At 40.2% G+C, this 13,424-nt stretch overlaps 1 protein-coding gene across 2 annotated transcripts in view; it reads right to left on the reverse strand.

The window, feature by feature from the left end:
* Positions 1-3,314: 3,314 nt before the first annotated feature.
* elof1 (elongation factor 1) overlaps positions 3,315-13,424 on the reverse strand; it is a 28,808-nt gene continuing 18,698 nt past the window's right edge. Inside the window, exons 2-4 of one of the 2 annotated variants that reach the window (XM_048617890.1) lie at positions 9,968-10,119; positions 6,876-6,946; positions 3,315-3,527 (exon numbers count right to left, since the gene is read on the reverse strand). In XM_048617890.1, coding sequence (XP_048473847.1) covers positions 3,463-3,527; positions 6,876-6,946; positions 9,968-10,083 — 252 coding nt within the window. In that variant the 5' untranslated portion in view covers positions 10,084-10,119 and the 3' untranslated portion in view covers positions 3,315-3,462. The remainder of the gene's footprint in view (positions 3,528-6,875; positions 6,947-9,967; positions 10,120-13,424) is intronic. The other variant, XM_020518715.2, reaches the window with a different exon arrangement.

A 13,424-nucleotide genomic window follows, 5' to 3' on the forward strand; every position in this document is an offset into this window, starting at 1 on the left:
AAGACCCATCTGACTAATGTCCTTCAGGGAAAGAAATCTGCCTTCCTTACCTATTCCAGCCTAAATATGACTCCAGATCCACTGGATTATAGTTGACTCTTAAATGCCCCCCGAATTGGTCGGGGAAGCCACTTGGTTCAAGGATAATTAGGGATGGGTAACAAATGTTGACAATGCCCACATCCCATGAAAGAACAAAAATAGCCTTTCTAGCTAGTACAAGAGGATAACATTAAAATTTTCACAGCAACGCAATGGATGCTGCATGTGGAAAAGGTGGTCGACTTGGCATTAGTTACTGGTGAAACACAACTTTTTGATACACCAGACATCGTTAAACACTTGGCCCAGAATCTCAATCATTATCATCCCACACCACTGTCAGGGTTCACCACCTGTAGTCTTCTCTGTTTCTTGTTCCATAAATGCTGCCAGATCTACTGAGTATCCCCAGCATTTTCTGTTTTAATTTTAGATTTCCAGCATCCAGTTTGTTAGTTCTGAGAACTATGAAACTGCTTAGCTTCAACAGTCACTCTTTTATCACTATGTGGAGTTGCTGGTGTTGGACTGGGGTGGACAAAGTCAATATCACACGGCTCCAGGTTGTAGTTCAACAGGTTTATTTGAAATCACAAGCTTTCGGACCGCTTTCACTTCACCTCACTAAGTGCAGTGCTCCAGAAGCTTGTGATTTCAAATAAACCTGTTGTACTATAATCTGGTGTGATATGACTTCTGACTTTCTCCTTTATTATGATAAGCCATTTTAAGCTGGTGAAGTTGGAACTGTTTTCTTTGGAACAAAAGAGATTGAGGGGAGACTTAAGAGAAGTGTACAATGTTACGACAAGTTTACATAGATAAAGAAAAGCCTTTTCACTAATTGATGGTACAACTGGTTTGTCCAGAGTCCAGTTACAGAACCATAGATCAAAAAGCAAGGTAGTGAAAACTTTTGCAAGGAGCTTTTTCTCCAATTACAGCTTATTTCCTCTGTGGGACAGAAACATAGTGATTGAAGCAACAGCCAGCTGTATGAATGCAAGACTTCATTCAAACTGAGACCTTAATACTAGAGTGGTGGCAGTGAGTAAACAGTGAGATGAGGGAAAGACTGCAAGTGAGAGCTTCCATGTTGCTAGTTGGATGTTAGGGAAGACCAGAATCTTGCATTATTGTGTGGACACCATAAGTACACAAGAGGGCAGCAAAAACACACAAGGAGGGTGAAGATGCATGAGATGGGTGAAGATGACGGGGGAGGGGGGGTGGGTGGCATGGGGGAGCAGATGCACTGTAAAAACCATAAATACTTATTGATTTTTCCAATTTTTATTCTCAAAGTTTTGGACAATGCTTAGGGTGCAGATTTTACCATGTGATTTTTTTTTAAAAAGTTCAAGTCAAAAGTGAAACTGTTTTGTGATCTATTTACTATTTACAAAATGTCAAATGACCTTTGGAAAAGCAGAGCTGTTTAGAGATACCAGATGGATTTCCTACTTTGCCTAGACAAACAGGTGGAAGGGGAATGGGCTTCAGGTCGCCTAGCAACAGCATTTAGACTTAGTGTCTTTTTTGCCAAACTAGTGAGTGGACAGTTGGTGGAACAGTTGGAAAGAGACCTCCAAGAAATGTGCGACAAAGACAGGTTTCTTTCTCTGTTATGGAGAGGTTTGCAGGGCAACAGTGATCTCCCTCTTTCCCTCCCTTTGGATAAAAGGCATTGCTCAAAGACTCAGAAAGCTAAAAACTGCTAGTTCAATAAGACACCTCAATCTAAACAACCATCTATCAAAAGCAAGGAATTTCCATCGTCCTGAGGCTGACGGCAATGTGATCTTGTTAACAGACAAAAGAACTAAGAACGTCACTTCTTTCCACCTTTGAGTTTTGGACTTTTGATTCACAAGACTTTATTTTTGCCTATTTTTCCACTGATAAAAACACTGCAGAGCTTTATGTCTCATCTTGCACAATTGTTATAGTAGTTAATAATCCATTTTGCCAGTTGTTAAAGACTAAGTACATTTTTGTGTTTATAAATGAAACCTGGTTGGAGTTTTTTTAAGCCTCGCAAATAGTAAATAAAATTAGCATCTTGTAAATTGAATTGTACATTTTGAGAGGTAGTGGAGCTTGATCAGCAGCACACTCCTCAGCGACGGTGTGAGAAGGTGTGGAGTGGACCGGGGTCGGTGGGGGGGTGGGGGGGGGAAGGTGGTGGTGAGCAAGACAGGGGGATGTGAGCACAAGGTAAATACGTGAGCAACCCAGAAGGCACAAGCATACACAAAGAAAACCAAGCAAGAAGGCATGAACTCGAAAACAAGAGTGTGTAGGAGTACAAGAGAAACTGACTGAGATAGGGACTGAGAGGGATTATAAAAGAGAAGGAATGAATGAGGGAGGCAGGAGCAGACTTGCAAGAGTGAGGATTAGAGTGTAAACTCTGAGATTGGGAATCAGCTGGGCACACATACACCCTCCCCAAACACTATCCACTTATTTGGTTGGGACAGGAAGAATACCCAAGCTGAAAGGCAACCTACTATTATTCCTCACTCATGTATAAATTCTCTCCAAGTCAATTTGGAGGGTATGCACCAGAGGCAAAATGCAAGGTAGTTATTAGTTAAAACCAGCTCCTGACCTCAGTATAAGTCCCTCCTGGTTCCCTGGTGACAAAGACTTGGGGCCTAGTCTGTCCCACTCTGTAGTTTTAGTTTGCTCTCCTGCTTGGTACTTTTTATTGGCCATCTTTACCAATTAAAAATTATTGGATTTATTGCTCTGACTTATTTCTTGGTGAGCAGTTTATTTATATTTTCTTCATGCCTCAACTTCAATTTTAAGACTCATGTTTAATGTTGTACCAAACTTAATCTTTCTGAAACTTGCTGTTGCACAATGGTAAAGGATGATGGGACACAAATTTAAGATTTTGGGAAAGAGATGCAGGCCTGGTACTTGCAGGATGGTGAAAGGTGAGAGGATGAGTGAATTCAAAAGGAATCTGGTTGGGCATCTAAGTTAGAAAGGCTCCCAGGGTCGAGGGATAGAGTACAGAGAAAGGATTGACTGGATCAGTCTACAGCACAGTCTCCACGCCATAACGATTCCAGGACTCAAGCCCAGTATTACCTGATCACTAACTCATCTCTGTCACACTGCATGCAGTCTCAGTCCTGTACCCATATGTGCCCACATGCCGACTTACTGGTGATTGCGTATACATTCACATCCACTGAAAGACAGAAAACCTACTCATTAAAACTTCAACATTGAGAAGTAAAAGCTCACACAACAAATAGAAGAATTCTAACTTTTTAATAACACAGGCTGGGAACAGTCCAAAGATTACAGCAGATTCCACATGAACTCAAATTATATACAGTCAGCAAAAAAGCAATATCTCAAAAACACCTTGAAGTAAAATCTAAGAGATTTGAGCATAGACTACTGGTTTGCTGCTTCACAGGCATCAATCCAATCACTGTAAACATCCACCGGCTCCGACAGATCTGAGTAACAACAGTTAAAGAAAAGGCACCAGCAATGAAATTAACAGTGGTCATCTAAATATCACCAAGATTAACACTAAACTTCAAATGCAGAGCCCTGGAGGAGAGGGAGGTATACAGACAAAAAATTATGTGCACACCCATCCACAGCTCCTTGAAAAAGGTAGTAAGCCAAAAGTACCAAATTCCTTTCACTAATCTTTCCACCCAGTGCCCCCAGCAAGAGCTAATCTTACCAAATTTGCCACCCAGGGAGAACTAATCTCACCATTATCCCAACAGCAAAATCAACTTGTTTTTATATGGTGCTCTATTAGGAAAGATGACTAGAAGTCTGTTCAAAGAAGGAGGTTTTAAGGAGTGTATTAAAGAAGGAAAGAGAGGAAGAGAGATGGAAAGGTTTAAGAAGAACATGCCAGGCTAATATTACTGCTTTGGCAGATTAAGGCGCAGCTCCCAATGGTGGAGCAATTAAAATCAGAGGTGCTCGAAAGAGACCAACCGTGAAGAACAGCAGATATATCAGAGAGTTATAGTACAGAAGGAGATTACGGAGGTAGAGCAGTGAAGTTACAGAAAGATTTGAAAGGCCAAGAAAAAAAGGCTAAAAATATTGATCTTAGTAGGATAATAGGTCGGCACAACATCATGAGCTGAAGGGCCTGTACTGTTCCATGTTCTAATTCTCGAGGGGCTGCTTAATCTATTTTATGTAGTTCACTAAACACAGAAGGTCAATTAACAGGATTCAATGTCACTTGTCAATGGACCTTCGATGATCTCAAGTACACAAAAAGTTGGAAGTGAGAGGCCAGCCAAAAACAAGGTGGAATAGTCAAATCTGGAGCAATTGGTGACATGGATAAGTATATTAAGACAGGAGCAGAGGTAGGTAATTTGACAGATGAAAAAAATGAACGTTCTTCATGACGGCACAGGTGTATGGTTGGAAGACAATCAAGACAACAGAGATTGTGAAAAGCCTGGCTCAGCCTCAGGCAGCTGCAGGGGGAGACAGATGGTGTTGGCAGCTTGGGAGTACTTTGTAGAAGGGACTGAAGACAATGGTTTTAATCTTACCAATTTCTAGCTGAAGAAATTTCTGCTCATCTAGTAATGAATGTCAGCAAATTTAAGAGATGGTGGAGGGAACTAGGAAAGCAGTAGTGAGCTTGAGCTGGGAGTCATTAGCATGCATGTTTCCAGCAGATGTTGCCAGAGATTGCATGGAGATGAGAAATGAGGAGGCCAAGAATAGATTCTTGGAGGGCACCACAGGTAACAGTGCAGGAAGAAGTTGGTGTGGATGATTACATATATGTATAAATTAAAATCAGACAAGAACAATGCCATGCCAAAAGAAAATCTCACCAACCCCCATCCTGTAATGTCCATGGTCTCCACTACTGGTCACTTGCATCTGCCAGCTCATCAACATAACACTCTTCTTCAGTAAACCTATGCACTCAAACAAGACATACATCTGTGGCCTTAATGTAAAGGACTGCATAGTCACCTGATTTGACTATAACTTGGCTCATTGAGTAACAATCAGTCCAGTTGCCTTTTTACCACCTTCCCTGCGTAAAGCCATGTAATTAACAGCACCCCCCAACAATACACACACACATACACAGGTCTGGTATAACACAGTGTGGAGCTGGAGGAGCACAGCAGGACAGACAGCATCAGAGGAGCAGGAAAGTTGACATTTCGGGTCAGGACGCTTCTTCAGAAATGGGGGAGGGGGGGGGAAGGGAGCTCTGAAATAAAGAGAGAGGGGAGAGGTGGAGCTGGGGAAGGTAGGCGGGATGGTGATAGGTGAGTGCAGGTAGGGAGTGGTGGAAATTGGTCAGTGAGGAGGGAGGAGCGGATAGGTGGGAGAGAAGATGGACAGGTTGTGTCAGGTCAAGAAGGCGGGGATGAGAGGAAGGGTTGGTCATGATGAGGCCAGGGGTGGGGAGATTGTGAAACTGGTAGTCCACATTGAGACCATTGGGTTGTAGGCTCCCAGGTGGAGTATGAGGTGCTGCTCCTCCAGTTTGTGGGTGGTGTCATTGTGACACTGGAGGAGGCCCAGGATGGACATGTCGCCCAGGAAGTGGGAGGGGTAGTTGAAATGGTTTGCGACTGAAAGGTGTTGTCATTTGTCACGAATGGAGTGTAGGTGCTCTACAAAGCAGTCTCCGAGCTCCGCTTGGTCCCACCAATGTAGAGGAGGCCACATCATCCACTGCTCCCGATGTGGCCTCCTCTACATTGCAGATGTACTCCATTTTGTTCAAAAAGCACACAGTCAGTCAATGGGGCATTCTATAAATTCCTGCTTTGGAAATAAAAGCAGTCTGACTCCAGGTTAGTAACACAGACAGATTCTAAACAAGGCCTAACACCTAAAATGCATTGTCTGACCTGAGATGTCATCGCTTTGTATAAACTCATAAAACCTTTAATTACCTCGGGACAGTGACCTGAAAGAAATTCTGAGATTTGCATTTTAATCAATCGGAACCTGCATCTCCTTTCTAACGGATTAAAGATTTAACGGGAGGGAGTCTGCCAGCCAACTTAGGTTTGTTCAATACATTCACATCAGTTGTATTATCTTTTACTTTTAAAATTCTGTGTCTTTATGCCTCTCTCAGTACACCGGAGGAAGGAGCAATACTCCAGAAGCTAGTGTTTTCAAATAAACCTGTTCAACTATAACCCAGCTCCATTATATTGACCATCTAAATCTACCTTCTGTTGAAACCTTATCAATATTTTGGTTGCTTCTAGATTACTCTCCACAAACTTCAGCTCACCCAATATTTGCTGATGCCTATATCCTATTCTCCTTATGATCATCCTATATTAGACACTGGTCTTCTCAATGGCTTTAATTTAAAACTGCATTTAAAAAAATCTCTTCAAGGCCACATTCCACCCCATCTCAAATTTCTTCAGTGATACAGTCCCAACAAACAGATGCCCCCACCATCTAGCCAAGGAATGTCACACTCCTCCAATGCTCACTTATGTGCATCTCCACTACCCTATGCCTCACTTCTGCCAACTTTGGCTTCCGCTATTTCGGCCCATGCTCTACAGTTCTCTTGAATTCTTAACACCGCCATAAAAACAAACGAACAAACTATCTCTGACTAAGCTTTTGGCCACACTCCTGAAGTCTGCTCATTTCATTCCTTGGGATCTTATTTGTACTAAATTGGTGTATGTTGTATGCTTGACACAAGAAGTGAGAAACGTGGACGTTAGGAAGAATGGGTGAGGACAAGGTCAGACCGAATATACGCGCATGTCCTAGAATCTCTCCATATTCTTTTGTTTTTAAATGAAGGATACATGTTATTGGAGTTTGGAATTCTTCTAAACACACAGTGCAGGATATGATTCCTGTATTCCGCGCGCGGTCCCTGAAAAATGGGAGTGGGGAGGAAAAAATTAGAAACAGCTAAATTTTAACATGATACTCCACACTACCCTTTCAGAACCAAAGAGGTGGTTCCAATTAGTGTTCTCCCCACCCTGATTTGTTCAGCCCCAGGCTAAGGCATAACCTGCGAAATTTAAAGGATCACAGAAATAATACTTGCAGATAGCTAAGAACAGAATTCAGGAGACACAGCTCCATGCACACAAACTCTCTGGTCAAGAAAGTGGGAAAAGTCTGTCAATTAATTTGTTCATTTATTTATTTCTTGGATGGTGCATGAAAGTGGATACTAACAGGTTCTTAAACTCCAACAGTATATGCTGTTATTTGTACAAAGAAACAAAAACAATATTTGTTAATGGTTAGCTTGTATTCTTTAATAAAAGCAGTAAAAATTCAAATGACTATGAGCAGCATTTACAGGAAAAGCCATAAGCTTAGAGATCAGATAAGCCTGAACCACTAAGCTTCTGTAGGTGCACCTTGAAATGGAAATTTGCATTAAAAGGTTTACAGTGCAACTTAGCATAATGGCCCCAAATTTTACATTGCACAGTAAGTAACATGAAATGTAACTTCCTAATCTGATTATATATCCATTATTTAAACAGGGAAATGCGGCCTTTTGTGATATTCAATATTTTAACCCTGTATGTGGAAGATAAAGGATCATGGCGTAGGGGTAACATTAGCATGGATTGAAGATTGCTGATGGGGGGAAAGGGGAGTGGGGGATTGGGGTAGACATAAAGAGATAGAGACAGAGAGAGAGAGAGAGAAGAGAGAATGCACATGAGGTTTGGGGGCGGGGGGGAAAATGGAGAAAGTGGGAGTATGGGGGGAATGAGAGCAAGCAAGCAAGAGATGTAGTGTTTTAGAAAGTAGCAAAAGGCAACCAGTAGAATACAACAGTAAAGTAGCCAGAAACATAAAAACAGACTGTAAAGATATTTTATCAGGAATCAAAAAAGGAACAGAGTAGCTAACGTACATGTTGGTCCCTCAGAAACAGGTTGGAGATACTATCCTGTAGAATAGATACAATATATTTGTTCAATTTTTACAGAATATGCAAGTTTTCATCCAGAAATAAATGGGAACCAGGGGATAAAAAGGGCATGGATATTATGAAAATTAATATCAACAGGTAAGTATTGAGAAATTTAAGAGACTAAAACACAACAAATCCGAGGATCTACTTGTCATTATCCTAGGGTCTAAAAGAAATAGCTGCAGAGATAGTGAACATGCTCGCTATGATTTTCCAAAATTCCTTAGGTTTGTGAGCAGTCCTATCACACTGGAAGTTGAAAATGTTACACTACTTTTCAAGAAAGAAGCAAGATAGAAAACAGTGCACTACAGACACATTAGCCTACTATCAAATGTTGTGAAATGCTAGAACCTATTGTTAAGGAAGCCTTAACAATGCACTTAGAAAAGCACAGAATGATTAGAACAGTTTAATACAGTTTTAGTAAAGGAAAATCCTGTTTGATAAAATTTATGATTTTTTAATGAGGGTGTAACTCATAAGATAGGTAAAGGGGGCCCAGTATTTATAGCAGACCTAGACTTCCAAAAAGGGCACAGAATAATGCGCAGCACAAAATGCTTGTAGACAAGAGAAGAGATCATGGAATTGGGATATATATTGTCATGACAGAGAATTATAGAGAATTGCTTAATACACTGGACAGTGAGTGGACATAAGTAGGGCATTTTCAAGATGACATACAGTGAATAGTTGCATACCACAAGGGTCTGTGCTAGGACCTCAGATTTTTACAATTTATACTAATGACTGAGATAAAGAATTATGTAACAAACCTTGGCTAATACATGTGAGTAGTTATAACACAAGTATTTCAAAATGGCATCAAATTGGCACACCATTAATACAAATGAAGTCTTGATTTCCTTGAATACTACAGTGAACATGACACGAAATTTATCTAAAGGTGATCTAATTACACTAAATTTACCACCTAGACTAGGAAGTAACGTATCTGAGTCTGCTCATGATTCAAAGCTATGTGGAAAGGTAAGCTGTGGGGATGAAAGAGGCTATAAAGAGATTCAGACAGAATAGATGAGTGTGCAAAAATATAGAAGATCAATCATAACATTAAAAAAGTGTAAAGTTATTCTCTTTGGTCTTGAGAATAGAAAAGCAGAATATTTTCTAAAAAGTGTGAAATTTGTATTTCAAAGGAACTTGGGTGTGCAAAGTAAACAGGTTAGCATGCAATTAGAAAGACAAAATGGCATGTTAGCCTTTATTGCAAAGGAGATTTGAGTACAGGAAGAAAGAAATCTTGTGACAATTCTAAAGTGATTTGGTGAAACTATATCTGGAATACTGAGTGTAGTTTTGGTTTTAATATTTAAGAAAAGATGTACCTGTATTTGATGCAGTATAGCAATGATTCACTAGATTTATCTCTGGGATGAAAGGGTCATTCTATGATGATAGGCTGAGTAAATTGGGTCTATATTCTTTGCAGTTTAGAAGAATGAAAGGTGATCTTGTTGAAATTTAGAAGACTCTGAAGTGGCTTGACAGGGTAGATATTGAGACACTGTTTCTACTGGTCAGAAAATTTAAAACACTGGGCACAGTATCAGGAAAAGGGTCTGATCCTTTAGTACAGAGTTGAGGAGAAATTACTTCACTCAAAGGATTGTGAATCATTGGAATTCCCGGTCCCAGAGAGTTCATCATCAGAGATATTTGAGGTTCAGATAGACAGACATTTGGTCTCTCAAGGAATCAAGCGACTTGGAGTACAGATAGGAAAGTGGACATAAAGACCAAGATCAGTCATTATTGTACTGAATGGCTGAGCTGGCTTGATGGGATATATGGTCTACTCTCTTTCCTATCCCTTCTGTTGTTTTCACGAGCTCATTTTATTAAAAAGTACAACAACCAGAACATCTGCAAACTGACAATGTATCAAGCCTTTGAAAACAAAATGTTGTGACATCACACACTTACATCTTAACATCACATGACTTTTCATGGTTACAGAATGGACACGTGAATTGTGTTTCTAGAGTGCCAAGCACCTTCTTCTTAACAGGAGGCTTTCTCTTCGATTTCCTGCGTCCCATTTCAACTTCTGTGGAAAACAGTCAAGTAAGAAAAACCTAAATTTGTGTTAATCTTGTATTTATACTGTGAAAATAAGACAGCAGCCTTGGTGGTCTTGATCCAACTGAGATTGAGTTTAATGATCAAAGAGAAGTGCTGTGCAAGAGGTATCTTTGGATGTTGAGTCATACAACACGGAAACAGAGCCATCGGTCCAACCAGTCCACGCCAACCATGTTCCCAAACTAAGCTAGTCCCATCTGCCTGCACTTGGTCCATATCCCCCCAAACATTTCCTATTCCTTTCCTATACCTGCAACCACCACTTTCCCGGGCAGTTCATTCCACACAAACCATCCTCTGTATAAAAACACCTGCTCCTCGTGTCCTTTCTTTAATCTTTCTCCTCTCACCTTAAAAATATGCCCTTTAGTTTTGAACTCCCCCACCCTAGGGAAAAGACCCTTGTCATTCACCTTATCTATGCCCCTCATGATTTTACAAACCTCTATAAGGTCACCCCTCAACCTCATATGCAGCAGTGAAAAAAGTCCCAGCTTTTCCAGTCTATTTTTATATCTCAAACCTCTTTGAATAAGATGTTAAAACAAGGTTTTAAAGTCCTTCTCAGATGGACATTAAAGATAAGTGATAGCAAGATTATACAAATAAACCTTATATTGGTTTAGAGTTGAAGTCTCCGTTTTCTGGGTATATGTGAGGTGTATAAGATTATGAAAGGTATAGACAGAGTGAATAAAGAGCAACTGTTCCCTTTGGTTAAGGGGTCAATGACGAGAGGTCATAGTTTTAGGGTAAGAGATGGGAGATTTAGACAGATTTGGGGGAAAAAAAAACTTTTTCACTCAGTGGGTGGGGAAATCTGGAATGCACAGTCTGGGAAGGTAGTGGAGGCTGGAAACTTTACAACTTTTAAAAAAATTTGGATGAGTACTTCAAATATTATAACATTCAAGGATATCGGACAAGTGCAGGAAATTGAGATGAGTACACTTTTAGTGGTAGTTATGTCAGTGCAGACTTGATGGGCTGAAGGCCTTTTCTGCGCTGTATGAATCTATGAACGTTCAGTCCACTTTTTGAACACAGGAGAATCACAGTGCAGTATGGATCCACTCTAGAGCATACAATTACAATAATGACAATTTTCATTTATATAGTAGCTATAAATTTAATAAAACACATTAGCAGCAAGATTAGGTCACTTGGCTCCTTAAGCCTGCTCTGCCATTCGATAAAATCATGGCTGATCTGAATGTGGCCTCAACTCCATATTTCCACCCATAGGTTCTTAACTAATATGGGAGTCAAAGGTTATCTACTGTTGCCTTAAAAATAGTCATTAACCCTACGTCCACCATGCTCTGGGGAAGAGAGAGTTCCAAATACTCTCTACCATCAGAGATGAAATTTATCCTCATTTCAGTCTTGAATAAGAGACTCCTTATATTTAAGCCATGCCCCTTAATTCTACCCTCGCGCACAAGGGGAAAGCATCCTTTCAATATTCACCCTGTCAAGTCCTCTCAGGATCTTAAATGTTTCAATAAGATTGCTTGTTATTCTTCTAAACTCCAATGAGTATAGGCCCTTTCCTCATAAGATAACCCTGCCATCTCAGCTATCAATCCAGTAGGAGACCAAAACCGTACATAGTATTCCACCTGGGTCTCACTGATTCTACAACTGCAGCAAAACATCCGTACTTTTATGTTCCATTTCCTGTGCAATAAGCATTCCACTTGCCTTTTGAAACGCTACAGAATTTGCAAACAAGTTTTTGTACCAGGCCACTCAGATCCCTCAGTATCAGAGTTCTACAGTCTCTATTTAAATGCTATGTTGCTTTTTTATCCTTCCTGTCAAAAGTAGAACATTTACATCTACCAATAATACATACCATCTGCTAAACTTTTGCCCACTGACTTAACCTGTCGATACCGCTTTGCAAACTTTTGTCCTTTTCAAACCTTTCCTTCCTAATTGTCTGTCATCAGCAAACTTAATACATTTAGTCCATTCATCCAAGTCATCAAGATAAATTGTAAATTGTTCAGGCCTCAGCACTGAACCCTGTACCACACCACTGTCAACCTAAAAATGACCCATTTAGAACTACTGTGTTTCCTGTTAGCTGAACAATCATCTATGTTGACACGTTAGCCCCTAATTCCATGGGGTCTTATTTTTGTAGTAACCTCCAATATGGCAACCTGTCAAGTATCTTCTGGAAATTTAAGTACGCCAGATCAACAGGTTCCCCTTGATCCACATTATTTGTTACAGTCACATAGGTCTACAGGCTTTTTCTGTTCTAATGGCCCATCCAGTTAATGCCAGTCAAAAACAACCACCTAACTGTTCTAATCCCATTTTCCAGCACTTGGCCCTGAGCTTTGTATACTTTGACACTGAAAGTGTACATCTAAAAATTTCTTAAATATTATGAGGATTTCTGCCTCTGCCATCCTTATAGGCAGTGAGTTCCAGATTCCCACCATCCTCTGGGTGAAAAGTTTTGCCTCACATCTCCTCTAAATCTTCTGCTCCTTACCTTAAATCTGTGCCTCCTGGTCATTGATTCTTCTTGTCTACCCTTCCTATGCCCTAATAATCTCATACATTTCAATCATATCGCCCCTCAGTCTCCTTTGCTCCAAGGAAAACAATCCTAGTATTTGCAATTAGTCTTAATAACTACAGCTTTCCAGCCCAGGCAACATTTTGGTTACTTTCTCAAGAAACTCCAATACATTAGTCAAGCATGATTTTCCTTTCACAAACCATGTTCACTCTTCCTGCTGGCATTGAAATTTTCCCTGCTACAAGTACCCTGCTATAACCTACAAAATAAACAAATATGTTAAATGTTCTATGGACTCCTGCTTCCTATTTCCTCTTCCTTAAATAGGCGAATTGTATTCACAATTTTTCAAACTGATGGGACCTTTCCCAAATTTTGGAAAATTCCCTAAATTAAAACTAATGCATCGATTATGTTAGCAGCCACTTCTTTTAAGATCCAATTGTGGAGACCAGGGTACTTTTTTGTCAGTTTTTAGTTCTAAACTTTCTCACTACTTTCTCCCCAGAGTGAATAAAATTGTTTTAAGTTCATCCCTCATTTTCACCCTGATTCATCATTATTTCTGGGATGTTACTTCTATCCTTTACAATGAAGACTGAGTACAATTCTGGTTGCGCTGCTACAGGAAGGGTGCAAAAATGATTTACATATATATTACTGAGACTGGAGAGTTTGAGTTAGGAGGAGAGGTTGGATAGGCTGGGACTTTTTCCCCTGGAGTGGAGGAGGATGAAGGATAGTCTCGTAAAAGTT

Source organism: Rhincodon typus, chromosome 38 (assembly GCF_021869965.1).
Source record: "Rhincodon typus isolate 14 chromosome 38, sRhiTyp1.1, whole genome shotgun sequence".
NCBI lineage: Eukaryota > Metazoa > Chordata > Chondrichthyes > Orectolobiformes > Rhincodontidae > Rhincodon > Rhincodon typus.